At 37.8% G+C, this 21,464-nt stretch overlaps 1 protein-coding gene across 3 annotated transcripts in view; it reads right to left on the bottom strand.

Annotated features, from left to right (window-relative positions):
• Nucleotides 1-7,043: 7,043 nt before the first annotated feature.
• Nucleotides 7,044-21,464, bottom strand: part of clcn1b (chloride channel, voltage-sensitive 1b) — a 240,811-nt gene continuing 226,390 nt past the window's right edge. For all 3 annotated transcript variants that reach the window (XM_039763728.1, XM_039763727.1, XM_039763730.1), the window contains exons 19-23: nt 19,401-19,486; nt 18,511-18,549; nt 18,222-18,326; nt 8,629-8,715; nt 7,044-8,359 (exon numbers count right to left, since the gene is read on the bottom strand). In XM_039763728.1, coding sequence (XP_039619662.1) covers nt 8,030-8,359; nt 8,629-8,715; nt 18,222-18,326; nt 18,511-18,549; nt 19,401-19,486 — 647 coding nt within the window. In that variant the 3' untranslated portion in view covers nt 7,044-8,029. The remainder of the gene's footprint in view (nt 8,360-8,628; nt 8,716-18,221; nt 18,327-18,510; nt 18,550-19,400; nt 19,487-21,464) is intronic.

The following is a 21,464-nucleotide window of genomic DNA, read 5'->3' as shown; positions in this document are numbered from 1 at the left end:
CATGAATAAACTGGATGGCTTGATAAATAATTGAATCCATGAACCACATATAGTATCTACAGTGGGTCGTGGAGGGAGTAATTGAGGTTCACATGCATCACTGCAGGTCTTTGTATTATTTTTACAGGAGACAGCATCAATGGTCATATTTGATAATTTTATAAAGATGATTCAAATTTGATTCATTCAAAGTTAATTTAAAATTGCTACACATTAAGATTCTGCATTGGCATAAAAACCTAACATTATTAGGAACCATAAAATGTACATGAATAAAAGTTTACCATCCAAAACAAGTAAAGTTAATAACTGCATCCTCATTTGTTCTTGTTTTTGCCATATTCTGAACAGTTATTCGGCATGTGCTGAAAAATTGCATTTTGTTCTTTTTCATTGTGGCAAATCTCTGTTGAGCTGCAGGTATGTGATGGGATTGCCTTTTTCAAAAATAAAAGTTTTTTTCTTTGATAAAAAGTAGCAGTCATCAGTTCATTTTAGAGATTTTGTGTCATGTATACAATGTAATGAAATTCCTATCTGCATGTTTGACCAACACAGAGCAAACCTCTATTGTCCTAGTCCAACAGTGTGCATCTTGCTGCATTGGTTATGTATAACATAACATCATAAAATAATAAGTAGTTGTGAGACTTTCCCTTTGCACACAGTTTCACTGAACTTGGATTCATTTATGATTTCACAATCGCAAAACCCACTAAAAATGTTGCTTTGAAGTCTGAAAAGTTTTTTGGGTGATTGAAAAAAAAATAATATTGTTCTGTTGGGGTTTGGCAACACCATGCACCTCTTTTGGATCCATATATTTCTCAGAAAAGGGTCTAGATGAAAATACATGGGGTAAAACCATCTTTTAGAAATTCAACATGGCTAAACAGAATCCACAATCAAATAAAATGGCATACAAAAGCTGTTGATACAGTGAAACAACAAAATTGCTATCCAAATTAGTTGTGAAGAAAACAATATACCTATGTTCGAGATGGATAACAGTGTCCTCCTATCAGCCCCAACACTCTTGCTGTGTGATGGGAGCTGTAGTCTCTGTGTTGGTATTGATTTTTGGATTGCCACTCTTAATTACAACCCCCATCCATGATATACCATATACCCAAAATTTTAAGTTGGACCAATGCACATCCAAAAGTTCATGAAAATCGGTTTAACTCGTTTTGCATGATTGATGAACAAACAAACTCTGCTTACCACTGAGCGTACACTGGGCACTCAGCCCGGGGGAGTTTGGCAGTAAACGGTCTCAAGCCCATGTAAAAGAGGAGAGTTTGGCTAGGGGTAATCAGGGCAAATCACAAGAACCTTGATGCCTGACCACACACGAGATCCAATGGCACCAAAATACCATCAACATCGCAAAGAATTCAGAATAGCCAGAGAAATGTAGAGAAATTCAACATCAAAGTTCTTGCTATTCAGGAACACCAGCAGATCTTTGATGATGACCTCAAATTTGAATGAACCAACGAAAGGAAATGGCTAAAAGTATTCTCCTCAGCAACAACTCAGGGCACAGGAGGAGTTGGTATTCTACTAGAGCCGGGTATAGCTTCGACCATAGCCAGTGCCCAAAAAGTTTCAGATCGCATAGTCGTTGTTCACCTAAACGGCAATCCTAAAGTCACCATAATCGCGATCTATGCCCCAACAAATTGCAGCGAGAACAACGCAGAAGAGATGAACAAGAAAGAGGCTGAAAAGAACAGATTTAACACCGAATTGCAAAAAACTCTAAATCAAATTCCACCTCACAATGTCGTCCTTGTACTCGCCGATTTCAATGCCAGACTAGGCAAAGATAGCCACAAGACCAACCCAAGTATCGTCGGTCGACACACGTTCCACGAGATCACGAACGACAATGGCCATCGTCTAATTGAACTGAGCGAGAGCCACAGTCTACGCCCAGCCAATTCACGCTTTCCACACCGCCCAAGTAGACTTTGAACTTGGCAACATCCAAACCATAAGCTGGATGAATCTCATGCACAACTCAACCACATACTCATAAGCAGTAAATGGCTAAACTCGCTAAGAAATTGCCAAGCATATAACACCATCAATGTTGATTCAGATCACAGAATTGTAACTGCGCACATCAAGATCAGCTTACGAATGACTCGTAAAGCTTCAATTATCCGCCGGAAGTACAACGTTGAGCTACTCAAAAACCCTGAATTCCAACAGAGAAGCGATCTAGAGTTCCAAAACCGGTTCAGTGCACTGGATGAAGAAGGCAAGCCTAGCATTCAATCAACTTACGACTATCTTGAGAGAGCAGTCGAGACGACATGCAGCGAAGTTCTAGGAGTAAAACGCAAGAGGAAGGGCCCTGACTGGATGAGCACAACAACACTGAACCTCGGGATAAGGCCAAGAAGAAGTTCAACCAAAATAGATCTAGTGCTACTTGAAAACAGTGGAGGGAGTTAGCCGATAAAGTCTCAGATTCGTATCAGTCAGACTCAGCTGCCCACCTAAATAAACAAATTGAAGAACTCAAACTCGCTGCAAAAACAAACAAGCTCCGGAGAACCTGGGAGATTGTAAACGAACTTAGTGGCAAAGGAGAAAAGAAACACGCAATTGTCAAAAAGCTAGATGGATCAATGCATAGCTCTCAAGGTGAACTACTCGAAGAATGGACCAAGTACTTCGAGAATCTTCTAAATGGAAAGCTCTCCTCAGCCACTGACACACTCCCAAGACCTTCCGATCGAGACCAACAACTTTTTGCGGGCTGAATTTGATGCTGCTGTTGACCAACTGAAGGAGCACAAATCTTCCGCTCTTTGCGACTTTCGTCGACTTTAGAAAAGCTTTTGATTCGGTTAAAAAAACATTTATTTTTGCAATTCTTCATCACTATGGCATCCCAGAGAAAGTAGTCAACGCAATTTAAACTCTCTATGTTAATTCAACCAGCAATGTGCTTGTAGACAATCACCTCTCAAGTAAGTTTACTACTAGAACTGGAGTACTCCAAGGCGACGTTTTGGTCCCTTTCATTTTCATTATCGTCATCGATTTCGTCATGCGTAAGTCAGCAGGAGACTATGGTTTTGTTACTCATCCTCGCCTAAGTTCGAGGCACCCCGAAGAGAAAATCAATGATTTGGATTTTGCCGATGACATCGGACTACTTGGAGGCAGTCGCGAAAAAGCCCAACAACAACTTGAACGCGTCAGCAATGAAGGGCAAGTAGTTGGCTTAGCAATCAATGCCGAGAAGACCAAACAGATGATAGTACATGCTGATTTCGGCCCTCAACTTCCACTTGTTCTTAATAACGAGTACATCGAAATAGTGAGCAATTTCAAATATCTCGGTTTGATGGTAGCCACTACATCGAATGACGTCAAGATACGTAAAGGACAAGCATGGGGCGCCTTTTGGAAATTAAAAAGCATCTGGCAAGCTAACAACATCTCCATACGCCTCAAAGTGCGCCTGTTTAAAGCCTCCTGTCTAAGCATACTCCTATATGGCAGTGAAACTTAATTCATAACACACCAGCTCAAAAACACTCTCGATAGTTTTGCAATCAACTGCTATTGAGTAATCCTCAACATCAAACGAATCGATCACATACCTGTCTCGGAAATCTACGCCCGTGTCGAACAACAACCACTATAAACTACAGTCCTACAGTGTCAACTGACATGGGTGGGCCCATGTTGTACTGCTGGTACAACTAGGCAAGGCCAGACGTGGAAGGCCCACGCTCGAATATGCCCAGTACATCTCCGATTCTATCTGCAACGAGAGAATGACTGTGACAGAGATCGAAAAGGCGGCCCAGGACCGGGTTGCGTGGCGGAAGATCGTTCTCGTCTGCACAAGCGCCATCACGTAGTGATACTCGCATCAGCAGCTGACCGATGATGATGATGATGATGAACAAACAGATTATGCTTTTACATTTACAGATTGTGTGCACAGATGCACCTCCTATCCTCCAAAATGTAGCAGGTATTCACCTTTCTTGAACCAATAAAGTTACAGCTTCTTTCTCACAAATTAACATGCTCGTTTTGCCACTGAAGCTGACATGCAAACACAACAAAAAGACATTCTGTAGCTTCTTCCTGTCCTATCTTCCTGCTTGTGTCATTTTACCAATTAGGTTGAAGCACACATCACTCACTAATTACACATTTATAAGTCCATGAGACATTACTTTTAAGATGCTAACACACCAAAATAAAATCACATTTCTTATTTCCTTTTGCATGCACACATTGGCATTTTCTGTGTTTTATGCTTAAATGTGTTTGCAAGCTTTATACTAATTTTTAGCTTACCAGAACAATGCTTTCTCCAAATCCATTCCAGAAGAAGAATGATATCCAATATACCAGATCAACTGGTACATCACCTGCTTTTGTGAATGTAATCATCAAACATGGAACCAGACATGGGGAAAGAAGGTGGGTCACTTTGGGCATATTGTATTATTGCATTTTACATCATCTATGAGGCAAATGTTGGCATGCAAATAAGTTCCATGAACTCTGTACATATAAGATTATATCTGAACTGTACCATTTATTCTACATTTATTTTTGAATGAAAACCTTGGCCACCTGTCACTAAGTGTGCAATACCAATCAACACTCAGCAGTAGAAGCTTTCTGTTGCATGGTATGTGCATGCATGATAAAATGCTTGGGGCTTATTTTTTAGTATAGTGCATGTGCTTTCTCTTCATAATATGACAGAGAAAAAGAGAATCATTAAGGATGGCATATTTAAGTATAAGCAATTAGCAACTTTTCCTGTTTCTTATCAGTAGACATTTATTCAAGTCTATAATATGATGAGGCCATTTTGCTTCTAGGCTTTAATGGCAGTATGGAGTTGTGATTAGTGTTAGTTTTAATTCTAATTTCAATGGTTGTTTGCACTTCTTTTGCTGTCCCATGTACAATAGTAGAGAGTCCTACAGCAATTGCTGTGCACACCCTTCCCATCAGAAATGGTAAAAAGCAAACCACTGGTTCTGCAAATTTGTTGCTGTGCATTTTTTTCTTTCATGCAATTGTCACCACATCATTTTGTCAACAGGCTTTTGTCCAATGCCACTACTGAATGTAGAAAAAGTTGTAAATTAAATGTAATCCTCCCACTCTCTTAGACTTGAATATCGTAATACTAAAACTTTAAACTGTCAAAGTTGTGCAGCTCCAGGTGGATGCATGTGAACCATTTGAATGAGGAATATTGTACTATCAACAGCCCATCTTAAAATTGCCATCTGTTCTTTGATAGCTATGATAATTCACAGAATCAAAGATAAATTCCATAAAGTGATTCAAATGCTAAAACGCCCAGACATAAAAAGCATTAGGAAAATGGTGTCAATTATGAAGCAGAGTGGTAACACTTTAGTTTAGATATCTTTAATAAGCAGCTGATAAAAGTCTATTAGGAGTTTATTAATTATTATACTAAAAATAATAAATATATTTAATATTAAGATCCCTGAATTAAATTTTAGTCATTTTGCACTGTTTTGGAGTATGTTAAAAGGCCTTAAATATGGTTTATAATATACATTATATCTCAAACTATTACATATTTATTTAAAGCAATCTGACTGGAGAAATAAAAGCAGTATAATGTATGCTATAGAATTTGTTACTTGTTTTACAATTCCTTAATCTTTTATAATGCTTATTTTCAATTATTTCACATCCTATCAGAGTCCACAGGTTCCCAAAGGCAGAAAGGTCATTTCAAAAAATCAAAAGCACCGATTTACCAGGAATTGTTTATTCTTTAATATCTTTGTTATAAACTTGAAGTCAGTCAAATAGGCCTAGACCGGGTAACAGTTCTTGTGTGCCTCCTACTGGCAATACTTCATATATAATCCATGTTAGAAAACATAAGCCCTTTTAACATGATATAAAATTGTATAAACTGACAACAGCATATTTCAAGAGGCTTTCAAAGTCATAATGTATTACCTTTAAAAGGATAATAAATAAAATCTGAATAATCTCTTAATAGATACTTATAATTAATACTAAACTAGAGTATTGGCAAGAAAGAGTCACCTTTATTGAGAAGAAAAACCTCATTTTCCAACATTGTATTTTGGATATTGAAAAAGGAAGCAACAGAATGCTGCTTCTGCACTGCTTAACTGTCTTGGTCTTCCTGATGGTTCTTGTTCTCAATTGGCCATTGCTATGGATTTTAGTAGATGGTAGTTTTATCATTCTGTGTTTTATAAGAAATTGCAATTGTTTGATTTACAAATATTAATAATAGTTTTTGATAAAGTTATATGTAATATAATCATGGAACTACTAAACTATACATGGCCTAAATACATTTTACTGTTTAACTGATCATGACTCAAATACTTTACAAATATGAGCAATCTGTTTGTATTATAATAATCTCTGCTCCACTAAAAGCACATAAACATTAGTATTAATCCTATATAATTTTATTAACAATCACTTCTGTCATTTCATACTCTCTGAGGTGTCAAAGCTTGACTGATTTATTTTAACTTATTGAAGAAATCAAGAGGTAGCGTGACAAAGTGTGTACAACAGGTTTTATGAAAAACTCGATAGTCAGCAAGGAAATGCAGTTACAAATAGGATTAAACACTGAAAGGGCAAAAAAAAGGAAAAAACTGACAGGGAAATGGAGCCTTTACAAAAAGGACAAATAAAAGGTAATAAAGCATATTTGGAGAAGGCAGTTAGTGGCAGAGTAGGATAGAGAAAAGAAAGACCTGCTGCATTAAATTTTTAACACCATTTATTTCCAGTTTTAAAGACTTTATGAAAATTTAAAGAGAATCCTGAGTTGTAAGCAGTAAATTTAAAAAGAAAAGGGGGAGACTAAGGCTACAAGTCTAAGCAACGGTGACTGAAACAAAGTAATAAAATGTAGGACAGCAAAAAAATAAACAGAGAAAGAAGTGAAGTGTGCATTTTTCATCTATTTGAAACAGGATAATGAAAATGACTCAAGGACAAATAAAGTCCTTGAGAAAAGCATAGATTTAATGTTATAAAATGGGTAACTGGATGATTAAAGGAAATTAATATTGTAACCAAATATATGTCAGTTTGTAGAGATTCAAGCAATTCATTCTTTATAACAAAATCTGTACACAAATTTTTGTTCATTCTACAGCTTAAGAGATGTGTTAAGGCTTTCCATTGGTTATAGCTACACCTAAAGGAAATATAAAAGAAAAGAACTGTTCAAGCATAAATCAATGATTGCACCTGACTGATGAGAATCACAAATGCATAATGATTTTTTTCTGTTTTTTAAGATTAAAAGAAGAATAATTTAAAGCTCAGTTTCATAGCCTTTGGCTTCAGCTCTGTAACGTTTTATGTCCAGGATCCAGTCCAGACTCGTTCATTTACGGTACATCTGCTGATATCAGAACATAGCACTTTCCAAAAAAGTGAATAAATTGCAAACTGCACTAACAAAATGAGAAATGACATCATCTCAAAATGAGCATAAACCATTAAGGAGTCTTCACAAATCCCTGTTTAAAACATGAATTAAAGAGTCATTTCAGAATAGTGTCAAAAGCTCTGAGTTCTGCAAATTGCCTTTGAAATCAACCTTAGAATTAGGTGCTTCCAGTAGCTATTTATTTATGTAAAAAATCGTTTTAAGAAGTCTATGAAATGAAAAACAATCCTGTGTTTCTCTTTAGTAGCAAATTACTGATTTACAAAAACAATTATTCATAGCAATGGAGACTCCACTCAGATGCTGACAAGCTTTATTTACGGAGAGATTGCCAGAAAAACTCAAGAATGTGATTTTATGCATTTCAGGTGTATTCTGGAGAGATATTGAAGGCTTCTTCAACCTAATCCAGACACTAAGATTATAATTTCATTACATAATTTCCTTGCTTTTTCTTGGCAGAAAATCATCAGAGTCCTATCTCCTTATTTGGGGTTGAATGGTGAGTGGGTTTTCTTCTTTATGAATAATTCAGAGAACGTCATAATCATTATCTGAATCACTCAAACTAGGGATAACCTCTGACATGCTCTCTGCTCCTTTTAATTCCACCTCCTCAGGCTCAGGACCAGCATCTGTCAATCCAGGGGGTTGATGAGTTTTCTCTGCAGAGTCTACATTTTCACTTTCATGACTCATGACTCCTATTTCCTGATCTTGTTTATCTTCTGTTGATTGACCCCAAAGTGGCAGATTCTGGCCAGTTTTTGGTGCCCTTTGGCGAAGACCATCCCGAAAGCTGGCCAGTGGTGGACGTAGCCTAACCCCTGTTTGAGTGGATCCTTCAATAGCCTTCTGAAGCTAAAAGAAAGTACAGATGTGAGTGAATACAGTATTTAAGTTCGAAACAGCACCAAATCTGTTAGATTAACTTACTCTAGCTGACAGCCACCTACTTGTTGTTAATTCTCTGTGTTTATTAAAGTCAGAGCTTTTATTATGGGTTAATAATGTATCATTATTCTATCTTTTCAGATTCTATTGATTTAGATTTCTGGGTTGAGCATTTTAAATCTTGTTATACAAGCAAACATGTCAACTTGATGTGATCATTTTGCATAAGATCTTACCTCTTTCAGTGCAACTACTCCAACCAGTCTGCCAATACTAGTTACATAGGCATGGCTCAGCCCCAGCAAGGAGAATAATGTGTGAGTCTAAAAAGAAACAAGTCAAAGGCTCAGTTCTAATACTAACTCAGCATCACTGTATGTGCATAAATAAGGTGACATAGACTGAAGGACTGCTCACTAGCACTATATTGTAAACACATCCAGTCCAAAGTGGCCCAATGAACAGAAGGTCCCCAGAGCTCCATCTTTAATTTTCTAGGTGCAAATGGCATTCGAATTCAAAAGCATATTTGCAGTGTGCATTCGTGGGCGACTACCCCACAGACAGCAGCAAACAAGGACAAAGTGGTTTCCCTAGCAACCAAATCAGAAGATATGTTTTGGAAAACACTAAGACACATAGAACCATTTGAAAGACAAATGAACCTGCTTAAAAGTTTATATTAGATGTCATTTTCAAATTAATACCTTCCGTCTAAAGAAAATGAAATTGCTATTAAAGTATGTATGCTTCTATAAAAAAGAAAAAGGTCAATGAAAACAACGTATTTAAACTGAAAATATTTGCTACCAAGTATAGAGTGGCATTATGATGCAGTGGTTAGCACTACTGTGTGTCACTTCAATACTTGATCTGGTTGCTGCCTGTGTGATATTTCGATCTTCTCACTATGTCTGCACTGGTTTATTTTGTGACCTCACGATGAAAATACTGAAAATATTTGGTTCAGGTAATGGTTGAATACAGCCAAATATACAACATACCATCAGGAAAGCATAGAATAAATGGATGAAATTACCATTCAACCTTACTTTAATTATTAGTTAACTTGGATATTAGTCTGGTTACATTGGTTTAGCTATTTTCCATGCTGAAAAGTTCTTTTGTTACATTATATGAACAAAATACCACTGTGAAAATCATAAACCAACCAGAAATGCCCAATATTCTGTTTGTGAAACTCTGTTTTATTACTTTCTCTTTAATTTAATAACACTTGATAAAAAATGCAAAATATTCAGATGTTTTCATTAAAATATTAATTTATTCTAACATTGTCAACTTTAAAAGAACCTTTAATAAAATGATTCATTCCCAGCCACAGGGGATGCACAAAACAGTTTCTTCGTGCTGGTCCTAAGCCTGGATAAATGGGGAGGGTTACGTTAAGAAGGGCATCCAGTGAAAAATTTTGATATATCAATATGCAGACAACAATGCAAATTTCCATATCAGATCAGGGTTAACAACGGCCACCACCAGTACTTTTAGCAAACAGGGTGATAACGGAAATTGGGCTACTGTTGGCTGAAGAAGGAGAAGAAGAGGTGGGAGACGTGTCTGGAGGCAGGGGGAGAGGAGGAAGGTGAAGAGAGTGGAACTGAGGGTAGGAACTTTGAATGTTGGCAGTATGACTGGTAAGGGGAGAGAGTTAGCTGATATGATGGAAAGAAGAAAGATTATATTGTTATTGTAAGAGACTAAATGGAAGAGGAGTAAAACCAGGTGGATCAGAGGTGGATTCAAATTGTTCTATCATGATGTGGATGGGAGGAGAAATGGGGTAGGGGTTATTCTGAAGGAACAGTATGTGCCTTACCTGGCCGGCAGCCACATTATCAGGTCATTTGGCCTGGATAATTTACTGAGGTGAACCTAAATCTACCAAGCCGTATCCAATCGACAGTTAAACACAAGCAAACAATATCTGAATGTAAATCAAGTGCAGTAATATATTAGAAGAATTAAAATGAAAAATACAATAATACAAAACCCCGGAAAAATATATGTATATCCCTCCACCATACCACCAAAGTGAAAGGCACTATATATACAATATATATATATAGACAATAATAAATCCTCCCTTGTCCCTGCACACGAATAACAAACACACAATACAAATAATGACAATGAATGATTACTAAAATGATAATGAATGTGAAAATAGGTCCGTTAGGTAAATAACTGTCCAAATTACTGATAGCTGTCCAAAATGTTGGTGTTTGATTCTCTCAAATGAATACTGGAACAATCTGACCATGATTCCTCGGCAATGGTGGATAATAATGTCCAACCCCGGGGTTTCTGGCAATGAATGAGTTGCAGTAAATCTGGCCGAATGAGGAGCAAACTGGAAATAATGTAGCGATGTGAATGAAGGCAGAAAATGATGATCAATTGCAGTTAGGTGAATATCCTTCTCTCTCCTTTCCTCTCCATCCTGTTTAAATATTAATGTGCAAGATGTAATGGAAAAACCTCCGGTTCTGACGTTTCCAGGGGGTCGCTGCCTCCCCACAACAGCCTTCCCCGTTTCTTCTTATGGGGACGACATTTAAACAAACACATACTAGTTTAAACGGGGTGATGTGACGAGACGCGACAGGGTGCAAACACAATAAACAACAACACTTATGTGGCCCCACTACAAGTATGTCAAGAGTGTTTTGGTGGTGAAAAGAGTGTAATACAGAGTAATGATTATGAAGCTGGAAATTGCAGGTGTGATGATGAATGTTGTTCATGCATACGCCCCGCAAGTTGGGTGTGTGATAAATGAGAAAGAAGATTTCTGGAGTGAGTTGGATGAAGTGATGAACAGTGTACCCAGAGGACAGAAAGTGGTGATTGAAATGGATTTCAATGGACATGTTGGTGAAGGGAACAGAGGAGACAAGGAGGTGATGGGTAGGTATAGTGTCAAAGAAAGGAATGCAGAAGGTCAGATGATAGTGAACTTTGCAAAAAGGATGGACATGGCTGTGGTGAATGTACATTTTAAGAAGAGGGAGGAACAAAGGGTGACATACAAGAGTGGAGGAAGATGCACACAGGTAGATTATATCCTATACAGAAGAGTCAATCTAAAGGAGATTGAAGACTGCAAAGTGATCGCAGGGGAAAGTGTAGTTATACAGCATAGGATGGTGGTCTGTAGGATGAAATTGGAGATCAAGAAGAGGAGGAGAGTGAGGGCAGATCCAAGGATCAAATGGTGGAAGCTGAAAAAGGAAGACTACAAGGTTGAGTTTAGGGAAGCGGTAAGACAGGTACTGTGTGAAAATGAAGAGTTACCAGACAGCTGGGCAACTACAGTAAAAGTAGCAAGGGTGACAGCAAGAAGGGTGCTTGGCATGACATCTGGACAGAGGAAGGATGAAAAGGAAACCTGGTGGTAGAATGGGGAGGTACAGGAGAGTATACAGAGGAAGAGGATGGTGAAGAAGAAGTGGGATAGTCAGAGAAATGCAGAAAGTAGACAAGAGTACAAGGAGATAAGAAAAGGCATATGATGAGTTGTATGAGAGGCTGGATACTAAGGAGGAAGAAAAAGACCTGCACCGATTGGCTAGACAGAGGGACCAAGCTGGGAAAGATGTGGAGCAGGGTCATAAAGGATAAAGATGGAGACATACTCACAAGCGAGGAGAGTGTGTTGAGCAGATGGAAAGAGTACTTTAAGAGGCTGATGAATGAAGAGAATGAGAGAGAGAAAATGTTAGATGATGTGAAGATAGTGAATCAGGAAGTGCAGCAGATTAGCAAGGAGGAAGTAAGGACAGCTATGAAGAGGATGAAGAATGGAAAGGCCGTTGGTCCAGATGACATACCTGTGGAAGCATGGAGGTGTTTAGGAGAAATGGCAGTGGAGCTTTTAACCAGATTGTTTAATGGAATCTTGAGATGAAAGTATGCCCGAGGAGTGGAGAAAAAGTGGACTGGTACCGATTTTAAAGAATAATGGGGATTTGCAGCGCTGTAGTAACTACAGAGGGGTTAAATTGATGAGCCACAGCATAAAGTTATGGGAAAGATTAGTGGAAGTTAAGTTCAGAAGGGAGGTGATGATTAGTGAGCAGCAGTATGGTTTCATGCCAAGAAAGAGCACCACAGATGCAATGTTGGCTCTGAGGGTGTTGATGGAGAAGTGTAGAGAAGGCCAGAAGGAGTTGTAGTGTGTCTTTGTGGATCTGGAGAAAACATATGACAGAGTGCCTCCAGAGGAGTTGTAGTATTGTATAGGGAGTAGAGTTGGTGAAGGTGGATGAATTTAAAGACTTGAGATCAACAGTACAGAGTAATGGGGATTGTGGAAGAAAAGTGAAAAAGAGAGTGCAGCAGGGTGAAATGGGTGGAGAAGAGTGTCAGGAGTAATTTGTGACCGAGTGAAAGGGAAGGTCTACAGGATGGTAGTGAGACCAGTTATGTTATATGGGTTGGAGATGGTGGTCCTGACCAGAAAGCAGCAGACAGAGCTGGAGGTGGCAGAGTTAAAGATGGTACGTTTTGCATTGGGTGTGATAAGGATGGACAGGATTAGAAATGAGTACATCAGAGGGTCGGCTCAGGTTGGGTGGTTGGTAGACAAAATCATTGAGGCAAGATTGTGTTTTTTCGGACATGTGTAGAGGAGGGATGCTAGGTATATTGGGAGAAGGATGCTAAGGATGGAGCGGCCAGGTAAGAGGAAAAGAGGAAAGCAAAAGAGGAGGTTTATGGATATGGTGGGAGAGGACATGCTGGAGATGGGTGTAACAGAGCAAGATGCAGAGGACAGGAAGATATGGAAAAAAATGATACACTGTGGCAACCCCTACTGGGAGCAGCCAAAAGACGAAGATTTCCATTGGTCAGGTTGTATGACCTTGCAAATTACTTGAAGATTTCTTTTATAACACATATTGCTTCAAGTATTTATTTTTTGTTTATGTTATTTAATTTTTAATGAACACCAAAGGGGAAAAAAGCAATGTCTCATCCATAACCAAAAAACAGAAAGGGTCTACCATTGTTATAAACATGACATCAGAAGGGTCCTTCTTAGACTTCAGAATGCCACTTCTTGCAAACTATCTGATTATGTTCTGTTATTAGGTGGGTAACTCTTTTTGAAAATTTTGAAAATGGTTCAATACCTATTATAACACTGATAAAGAAAGAATGCTAATAAAGATTGCCCACCACAGTGCACTGTTTATCAGTGCTGACTGCATAGGTTTTTATCTGTATACAGTGTACAGGAAATGGGTTTTCCTCAGTGTACTCTGATGTTCCTAATGACAAGTGTGTTAGGCTAAATGGGAAATCCAAAAATTGCCCAGTGGGACAGTATTGTGTGAGAGTGACTTGCAGTGGACTGAATACAATGGAGAGGTTAACTGCTAGATTTTAATGCATATTTTAATACAGTGCCACCAGCACAAAATATCTAAAGACACTGTGGGGAATAATTAACACTCCAATGCTCACTAGAAAATAACAGATGTATTATAATGATTGCAGTACAGAAAACGCATCTTCAAATGAAAAAGTTTCTGCACTTTTTCTAACTCTATTTATTAAGAATTTCAAAAACAAATTGCATCAATTTTACCAGCGTCATACCAACTTTTTAATACCCAATTACTACTCCTCCCACCTTCACCATTTCATCCAGATACCTAATGGCAGTCAAGGTGCCGTTGTCTAGCCTGTAGAGGTCTGTGCGTTCCTCCATGGATCTGCCTCCCCAGGCTGACCATCACTGACCCACCACCATACCGGTCATGCTGAACAATGTTACAGGCAGCATAACATTCTCCACGGCTTCTCCGTACCCTTTCACATCTGTCCATGTGCTCAGGACAGACCTGCTCTCATCTGTGAAAAGCACAGGGCACCAGTGGTGGACCTGCCAATTCTGGTATTCTATGGCAAATGCCAATCGAGCTCCATGGTGCCGGGAAGTGAGCACAGGGCTCACTAGAGGACATTGAGCCCTCAGGTCACCCTCATGAAGTCTGTTTCTGATTGTTTTGTCAGAAACATTCACACCAGTGGCCTGCTGGAGGTCATGTTTTAGGGCTCTGGCAGTGCTCATCCTATTCCTCCTTGCCCAAAGGAGCAGATACCAGTCCGGCTGATGGGTTAAAGACCTTCTATGGCCTTGCCCAGCTCTCCTAGAATAACTGCCTGTCTCTTGGAATCTCCTCCATGCCCATGAGACTGTGCTGGGAGACACAGAAAACCTTTTGGCAATGGCATGTAATGATGTGCCATCCTGGAGAAGTTGGACTACCTGTGCAACCTCTATAGGGTCCAGGTATCGCCTCATGCTACCAGTAGTGACACTGACCATAGCCAAATGCAAAACTAGTGAACAAACAGTCAGAAAAGATGAGGAGAGTAAAATGTCAGTGGCCTCCACCTGTTAAACCATTCCTCTTTGGGGGTCGTCTCATTGTTGACCCTCTAGTGTACCTGTTGTTAATTTCATTTAACACTAAAGCAGCTGAAACTGATTAACAACCCCCTCTGCTGCCTAACTGTTCAGATCAATATCGCAGAAGTTTCATTGACTTGATGATATACTCTGATTAAAAAGTATTCCTTTAATTTTATATCAGTATATTTAAGCAGCCCTGAAAAACAATCATGGAGAACATCTGTCATGGGTCAAAAAGACGTAGAGAAGAGTGCAAAATGAAGATACTGAGAACCTGTGGCATTAAGTGTAAGGCTAATGTGATGTATGGTGTATAATGGAATATCTTTTTAGGAGCTGAACAAGAAATAATACGTTATAATTTTTATGTCGTCAGACAGCACAAGTTTGTAGTAACAAGAAAGCATAAGAGGCTTCACATTACTGATGCTGTTAAACATTTTATTTTTTAAAATGTTTTACTAGTGAAAAATTGAACAATATGGATTATTATAAAGATAACAAAGAGGTTTAATGATACTAATTGCTGAGGTGTGTAATGGAATCTATTTAAAAAAATTAGATATATACAGGGTAGGTAAAAGAAGGTTTACAGTTGTTCATATTGAAAAAACATACAGGTTATGATTATTAACAATAACTTTATTAACTCAGTAGCTTTATTAACTTTATTAATGGCACAATGGCACAGTGCACTTAGGTACAATCTCGTAATTGCTCAGACTGCTGGCCTTCATTATTTACACATTCTTATTGTCTACTTGCTACACTCAAGCACTTGAATAATAAGAAGAAGAAGACAAATTATGCAATAATTAATAAATAAATAATAATAGGAGAATAAATTCTGTGTTTCTCATACTCACAACTGTAAACCTACTTGTGCCCATCCCATATACTGTATATTGCCAGTATATTGCCTGATGATTTAACTTCCGGTTCTGGTCATAATTACCTCATTTCCTCTGACGCACTTTAAAAACCAACCATCTCAACCTCACCAGTATGTTCTGTTTTGGACTCCAATCTGTACATAATTGTACACAAAAGCAATCATTTTGGAGCCAGAATCAATTATACAGGCAGTTGCCCCAAAATGTTTTTGGGTCTTTTGTCTCATTTTTTGACAATATATATACAGTATACATATATATACAGTAGCTAGAGATCCACACTTATCTTAAAATAGATTTTATTCCTAAGCTTATGACAACCTACCAGCTTTCATCATCAGAGGATAATCAAAGGCAGGATTAATAAGGTGGGGTTCACAAGGTGTTAGTCATAAAGTCTTTTTTATTACTTTGATGTTCTTCTTTTTAAGCCTGCATATGAGGGGGAAGCCTGGATGTTTCTTGAGCCATATTTAGCAGCACTTCTGTCACACCCAGAAGTGCTGCTGGAAGAAGCATGTTGGATACCTGGAGTTCTTCCGGGTGTCCTATAAAAGGAACCATCCACCACTACACGGGAAGCCAGAGTAGGGAGGAGGTGGACAAAACTTGCCAGGTGAAGTGAAGGCGGAGGAATAGCTAGAGAGTTAAAAACAGAAGAGGAAGAAAAGGAAGAGGCTGTGTTTTGGTGCTGTTTGAACTGTGTTGCTGTTGGGGAAATGCAACAAAAGTCTTTCCCTATAGAAATAGTGTGTGCTGCTGGAAGAAGCTGGTTGGGCAACTGGAGTCCTTCTATGTGTTCCATAAAAGGAGCCAGTCACCACCACTCAATGGCTAGAGTTAGGAGGAAGAGGACAAAGACAGAGGAGCAGTGAAGGTGGGAGGACTGGCGGCAGAGGGACTGTGTTGTGTTCTGTGCTTTGCCTTGTGTGCTATGGAAGGCAAACTGTAAATAAACTAAGTGCTGTGTGACAAAATTGTGTTCTGCCTGTCTGTGTTGGGTTAAGGTGGCTGTACACGCAGTATTATTGTGTTGCATAGCTAAAAGTAACTATTAAGTGCTCAATACCAAGCTCTTAAAGTCTTCATTCTATAGTGATATTATTATCTTTGACAATGTCTGAATCAAAATATTTCATTGATGATAGAGAATCTAAATGTTCTGAAGCCAGCATTATATGTGCCTAGTAATAAAGTGTTGTTCTTCTGATATCATTGACAAAGAAATGTCCCTATCTGCTCCCTATTGACAACCCAGAGAATGAGTCTGCTGTTATAAGGTTAAAGGAATAGAAAATGTGTCTAACAGTCAGGAAAAAATAGCCTCTAAATCAATTTTCTGAGCTAAGGTCTGCTAGAAAGTATTATCCTTTAAATATAGGAACTGGTAGATATATGCACGGTGCCCTCTTGCCATTTAAGAAATATCAGGAAACAGGTGTAGTGTTCCCTGTGATGCTAAAAGGCAGGGTTGACTGATAGTCATGGGAGTTTGAGGCCAGAAGAAATCTCAGGTAAGAGTTTAATTTGATGTTTTGTTATAGGGACAGATTGTCATTTAGGAGAATAGAAGTAAAATAAAATGTATGAAAGAGAAGCAGGTGAGAAGGAGAAGCAAGCAAGCTGCTTTGACTGTCAGGCAGATTTAAAGTGTGATTAATATATCTAAAACAGACAGCTACTGTAGGCATTACTGTGTTATTTCTGCTATGCAAAGACTCTCACTTTTGCCGGCCTTTCAAAATTATGTTTTGTATTTTTAATTCATGTCATTTTGTTTTTTTGTGTGTAGTATTATGACATATAAGAGGAAGTGCACTTTGTAAGAAAAAAGTGAAAACTCAAAAAAAATTTCATTTTGTCTACAAAGAAATACATTATGTTGGGTATGTTCTGAAAAAAATCTCATTAATGCGCAGTATAATCAAATAATCTCAGCATAGCCATTATGAATTCTCTGCACTGAGATACAAAAGAAATTATTTCAGGGTTTAGTGCGGTATGACCAGCATACCATCTTACAATTCCCTGAACATGGATTATAATAGGAACCCTTGCTTTTAAAAAAAAATGTGTTTTTGTTCTTTTATTGTCCTTAAAGCACTGTAATTGATGTTATTATCCCCCTGCTGTTCAAGATCTCTGCTTATTTGTCCATCCATTCTTCCATCATCAAAGATAAGGCAAGACATTAACTGCATATCTAGACTCCATTACAAGTTAGTTTTAGAGTTACCAATTTGTTTGACATGCATATGTTTAGGAAGTGGGGAGAAGCCAAAACAGTTCATCCATGTGGTCATTTTTCATGAAATGCAATGTAACTGCGTTTTACTATTTTGATATAATATTCATGTACCTCTAGATGACATCATAGTATTCAGGTTAAAACCTTAAACGTAAGGTGCTGTAGCATTGATACACTGTGTAATTATAATAAACTCTGCAGTTTACATTCACATGCTTTGTCTCTTTGTCTAATGTTCACCTTGTGTAGTGAAGTTCTCTCTACAAGCTGAAACGGGGATGGGTCAATCCTGCAGTTATCAAAGTTCATTGGCTTTTTAAGTTCACGTTCTTCCCAGGCCTTTACCTGAAAGATTAAAAAAAGATTCATTTACCATGGCATAATTGCAACTAGTAAAATTGAAATATTTCAGATTTTGTACAAACATATTTCATTCTCTACAACTGTATTTTTTCTCTTCACTTTAATTATCATTTAGCAATAATAATAAACAACGCAATAATAACTAAGCATCTTCTGTTAATCTCACCTCTTCTTCTGTCATGTTTTCTAAAGATGAAATTGGCTCCTGTTAGGGGTAAAGATAAAAAACAGTGAAACCTTTTCTTTTCAGAGTTCACACAGTTCCCACTTAAACACAATGATACACCTGTAGAGTACACTGAGTGGCCACTTTTTTAGGTTCACGTTCCCTCCGTTTCACAGTGACACAATCACATGTACAGATAATGTGGTTTAAAATAGCTAGGCAGATACCAGCACATGGTGTTTGTGGGAAATTCAGAGGGAGGACAAGGAAGACCAAAGATTTTAGTGGTTGGATAAATCCTGCTTACTGATGATTCATTCTTTTTTGAACCAGGATGTGGACAAATAAAGGTAATAAATTTATGATTCCATCATGTTGTTTCAATGATACTGGCATATTGTGAATTCTGGGCTTTTCCTCACACAGCGGTTCTTTCATTTGAATGCCATGGAATATTTACACTTCATTGTCGATGTGATGCATCCGTTTAAAACAGTGTTGCATCCATCTTTGAGTGAGCTTTTGTAAGTGGCTAGGAAATTCCTGTAATGGTTCCAGGAACAAAGAACTCCACTTAATATAGTATCCTTCCCTGTAATCGGATCAAAATTCAACTGAGCTGTTGTGTGACAAGAAAGACTATTTAGGGATAATCTTTTAGCATCTAATTTTTAACAAAAATTAAATACTCTGGGTAGACATGGAACAACATTTATTTCCTGATGAATTCAGGCTGTTCAAATAGGGCATCAGCTTCTTGTTTGTTAATAGTACTTTATAATGTGGCCTCTCAACACATGGGCCAGTGCTCTTTGAATTTCACACAAGCACTACAATGACCACCACCAAAACTTACAAACAAACTCATAAACTCCTTCCCCGGCTTTCACCTGAGATTGTTCTGCTGGTGGTACGTGCCCAGAAGAGAAAAATAATCCATGAATGGACCTCCTCACTGCCTGAAAAGGACCTTTTCCTGTATGGAATAGTCAAAAAAGCTAAATCAGTTTGAAGGTTTGAAAATCAAGACATAAACACAGTATGAAATAAAAATAAATAGTAGTATTAATGTTAAAGATAAGATAACAATCAAAAGCACTTGTTATAATACTCTAAACAAGCTAATAGGTGTGAAGTTATTACATGTTAATTCAAATTTGCAGGAAGAGATATATTAAAAAGTCAGTTGGATCATATTAATCAAGATTTCAAAGAAATTTTTTTATAATAATTTTGTGGAATTCTACAAGTGCATACACAAAATGAATATTATCAAAATTGAAACAATGAAACCTTAAATATATGAGAAAAAAGACTGTAGAGATGCACAAATGTGCATCTAAGTCCTTTGTCCTTCAAGCTGATGTCTCGTATTATGTGACTTCTAGTTGTAAAGTATGTCAGAGTTGTTGAACACCAGTTGCTGATCCCATGACTGGACCATGTCAGTTTGCATGACTGAAAATCGCAGGGATTGTCCACTTTACCTACAGAGTGACTCACTTTCAGCACAGTCATTCTGGCAACTTTTTGTGGCAACTAATAACTTCTGTTCTGTTATTGTTTGTAAAATATGAAACATCAGACAGATAAGCTTCTCTTCTGCTTCTGATGTCCAAAATACCTGTGTTCCTTATTCCGCTTTGCTGCATTACATAAATTGTACTTCTGGATAATCATTCATTGGTTATCAGCTCCCATATACATAGAGTGCAACTATACAACTAAGGGCAAAATCAAACCTGTCTGATTATATCTGAGTGAGTTGAAAATTGCCAAGTATGTCATAGTATGTGACTGGCTTCATGGGAGTGCTGTAAGTGAAGATTATTGAAAAGTAGTGTGATGTGGAATATCCTAGAGAAAGATAATGCTATTAATTTTTCAGGCTGTTCTACAATATACTATAAGTTATGCTAGAACAGTGTTTCCCAAACTCGGTCCTGGGGACCCACTGTGGCTGCAGCTTTTTGTTCTAACCAGCTTCTGTTTTTAATTGGACTGCTGGTCTAATTAAGTGAACTGTTATTTCTCAAGTTCTGTCTTTTGGGAACAATATAAAAATTAGAAAACTTAAGTTTGATAAAAAAAATATATATAAACTGTGATTCCACCTAGCAAACAAAGCAGTCAGAACTGGTTATAACTGCATGTGTGGTGACCTTGAACATGTCTGAACCTGCATGACAAGCAGCAACACTCTATGACGTTCAGTTGACTGTGAATCGCCATTTAGTTTGGTTGTGTTTTCTGTAGTGTGCTAAAAAAATGCTAAGTTTAAAAGTTGAACAACGTGTCAGTTTGAAATTTTTAGTAAACTTGCACAAAACACCAACAGAATGTTTTGAAATGTTTACTACAGCTTATGGGAATGACTGCCTGTCTTGTGTGTGTGTGTGTGTTTGAGTGGCACAAAGGAAGTTTTGATAAAGCTGAGAGAAAAGGTCAGAAAAAAACAGCCACAAATGTGGGAAATTGGTTTCATTCTTCACCAGGACAATGTGCCTGCTCATACAGCACTTTCTGTAAAGCAGTTTTTGACCGACAAGTACATTAAAACACTTAAACATCCTCCATATTCTCCTGATTTAGCGCATTGTGACTTTTATCTTTTCCCAAAAGTTAAATCAGAGCTTAAAGTGACACGTTTTGAGTCAGTTGATGCTGTAAAGAAGAAAACGGCCGATGTGTTACACCAGCTGACAGAAACTGATTTGCTCCATGCCTTCGATCAGTGGAAAACAAGACTGCAGCAATGTATTCGTGCAAATGGGGAGTATATTGAAGGGGTCAAGCATTAAATTTGGAATACATATACTGTAAATAAAGGTGAGTTATTTAATCAGTCTTGTTACTTATTAGACAACCTCATAAATATATATATTTATATTAAAATGTACCAAGCAGTTATATGGAAATAATGTATTTTGGTTTTTTTTAAACAATATTTACAT

Source organism: Polypterus senegalus, chromosome 9 (genome assembly GCF_016835505.1).
Source record: "Polypterus senegalus isolate Bchr_013 chromosome 9, ASM1683550v1, whole genome shotgun sequence".
NCBI classification, from domain to species: domain Eukaryota; kingdom Metazoa; phylum Chordata; class Cladistia; order Polypteriformes; family Polypteridae; genus Polypterus; species Polypterus senegalus.
The sequence above is the reverse complement of the archived record's forward strand: the minus strand, read 5'-3'. Positions and strand labels throughout refer to the sequence as shown.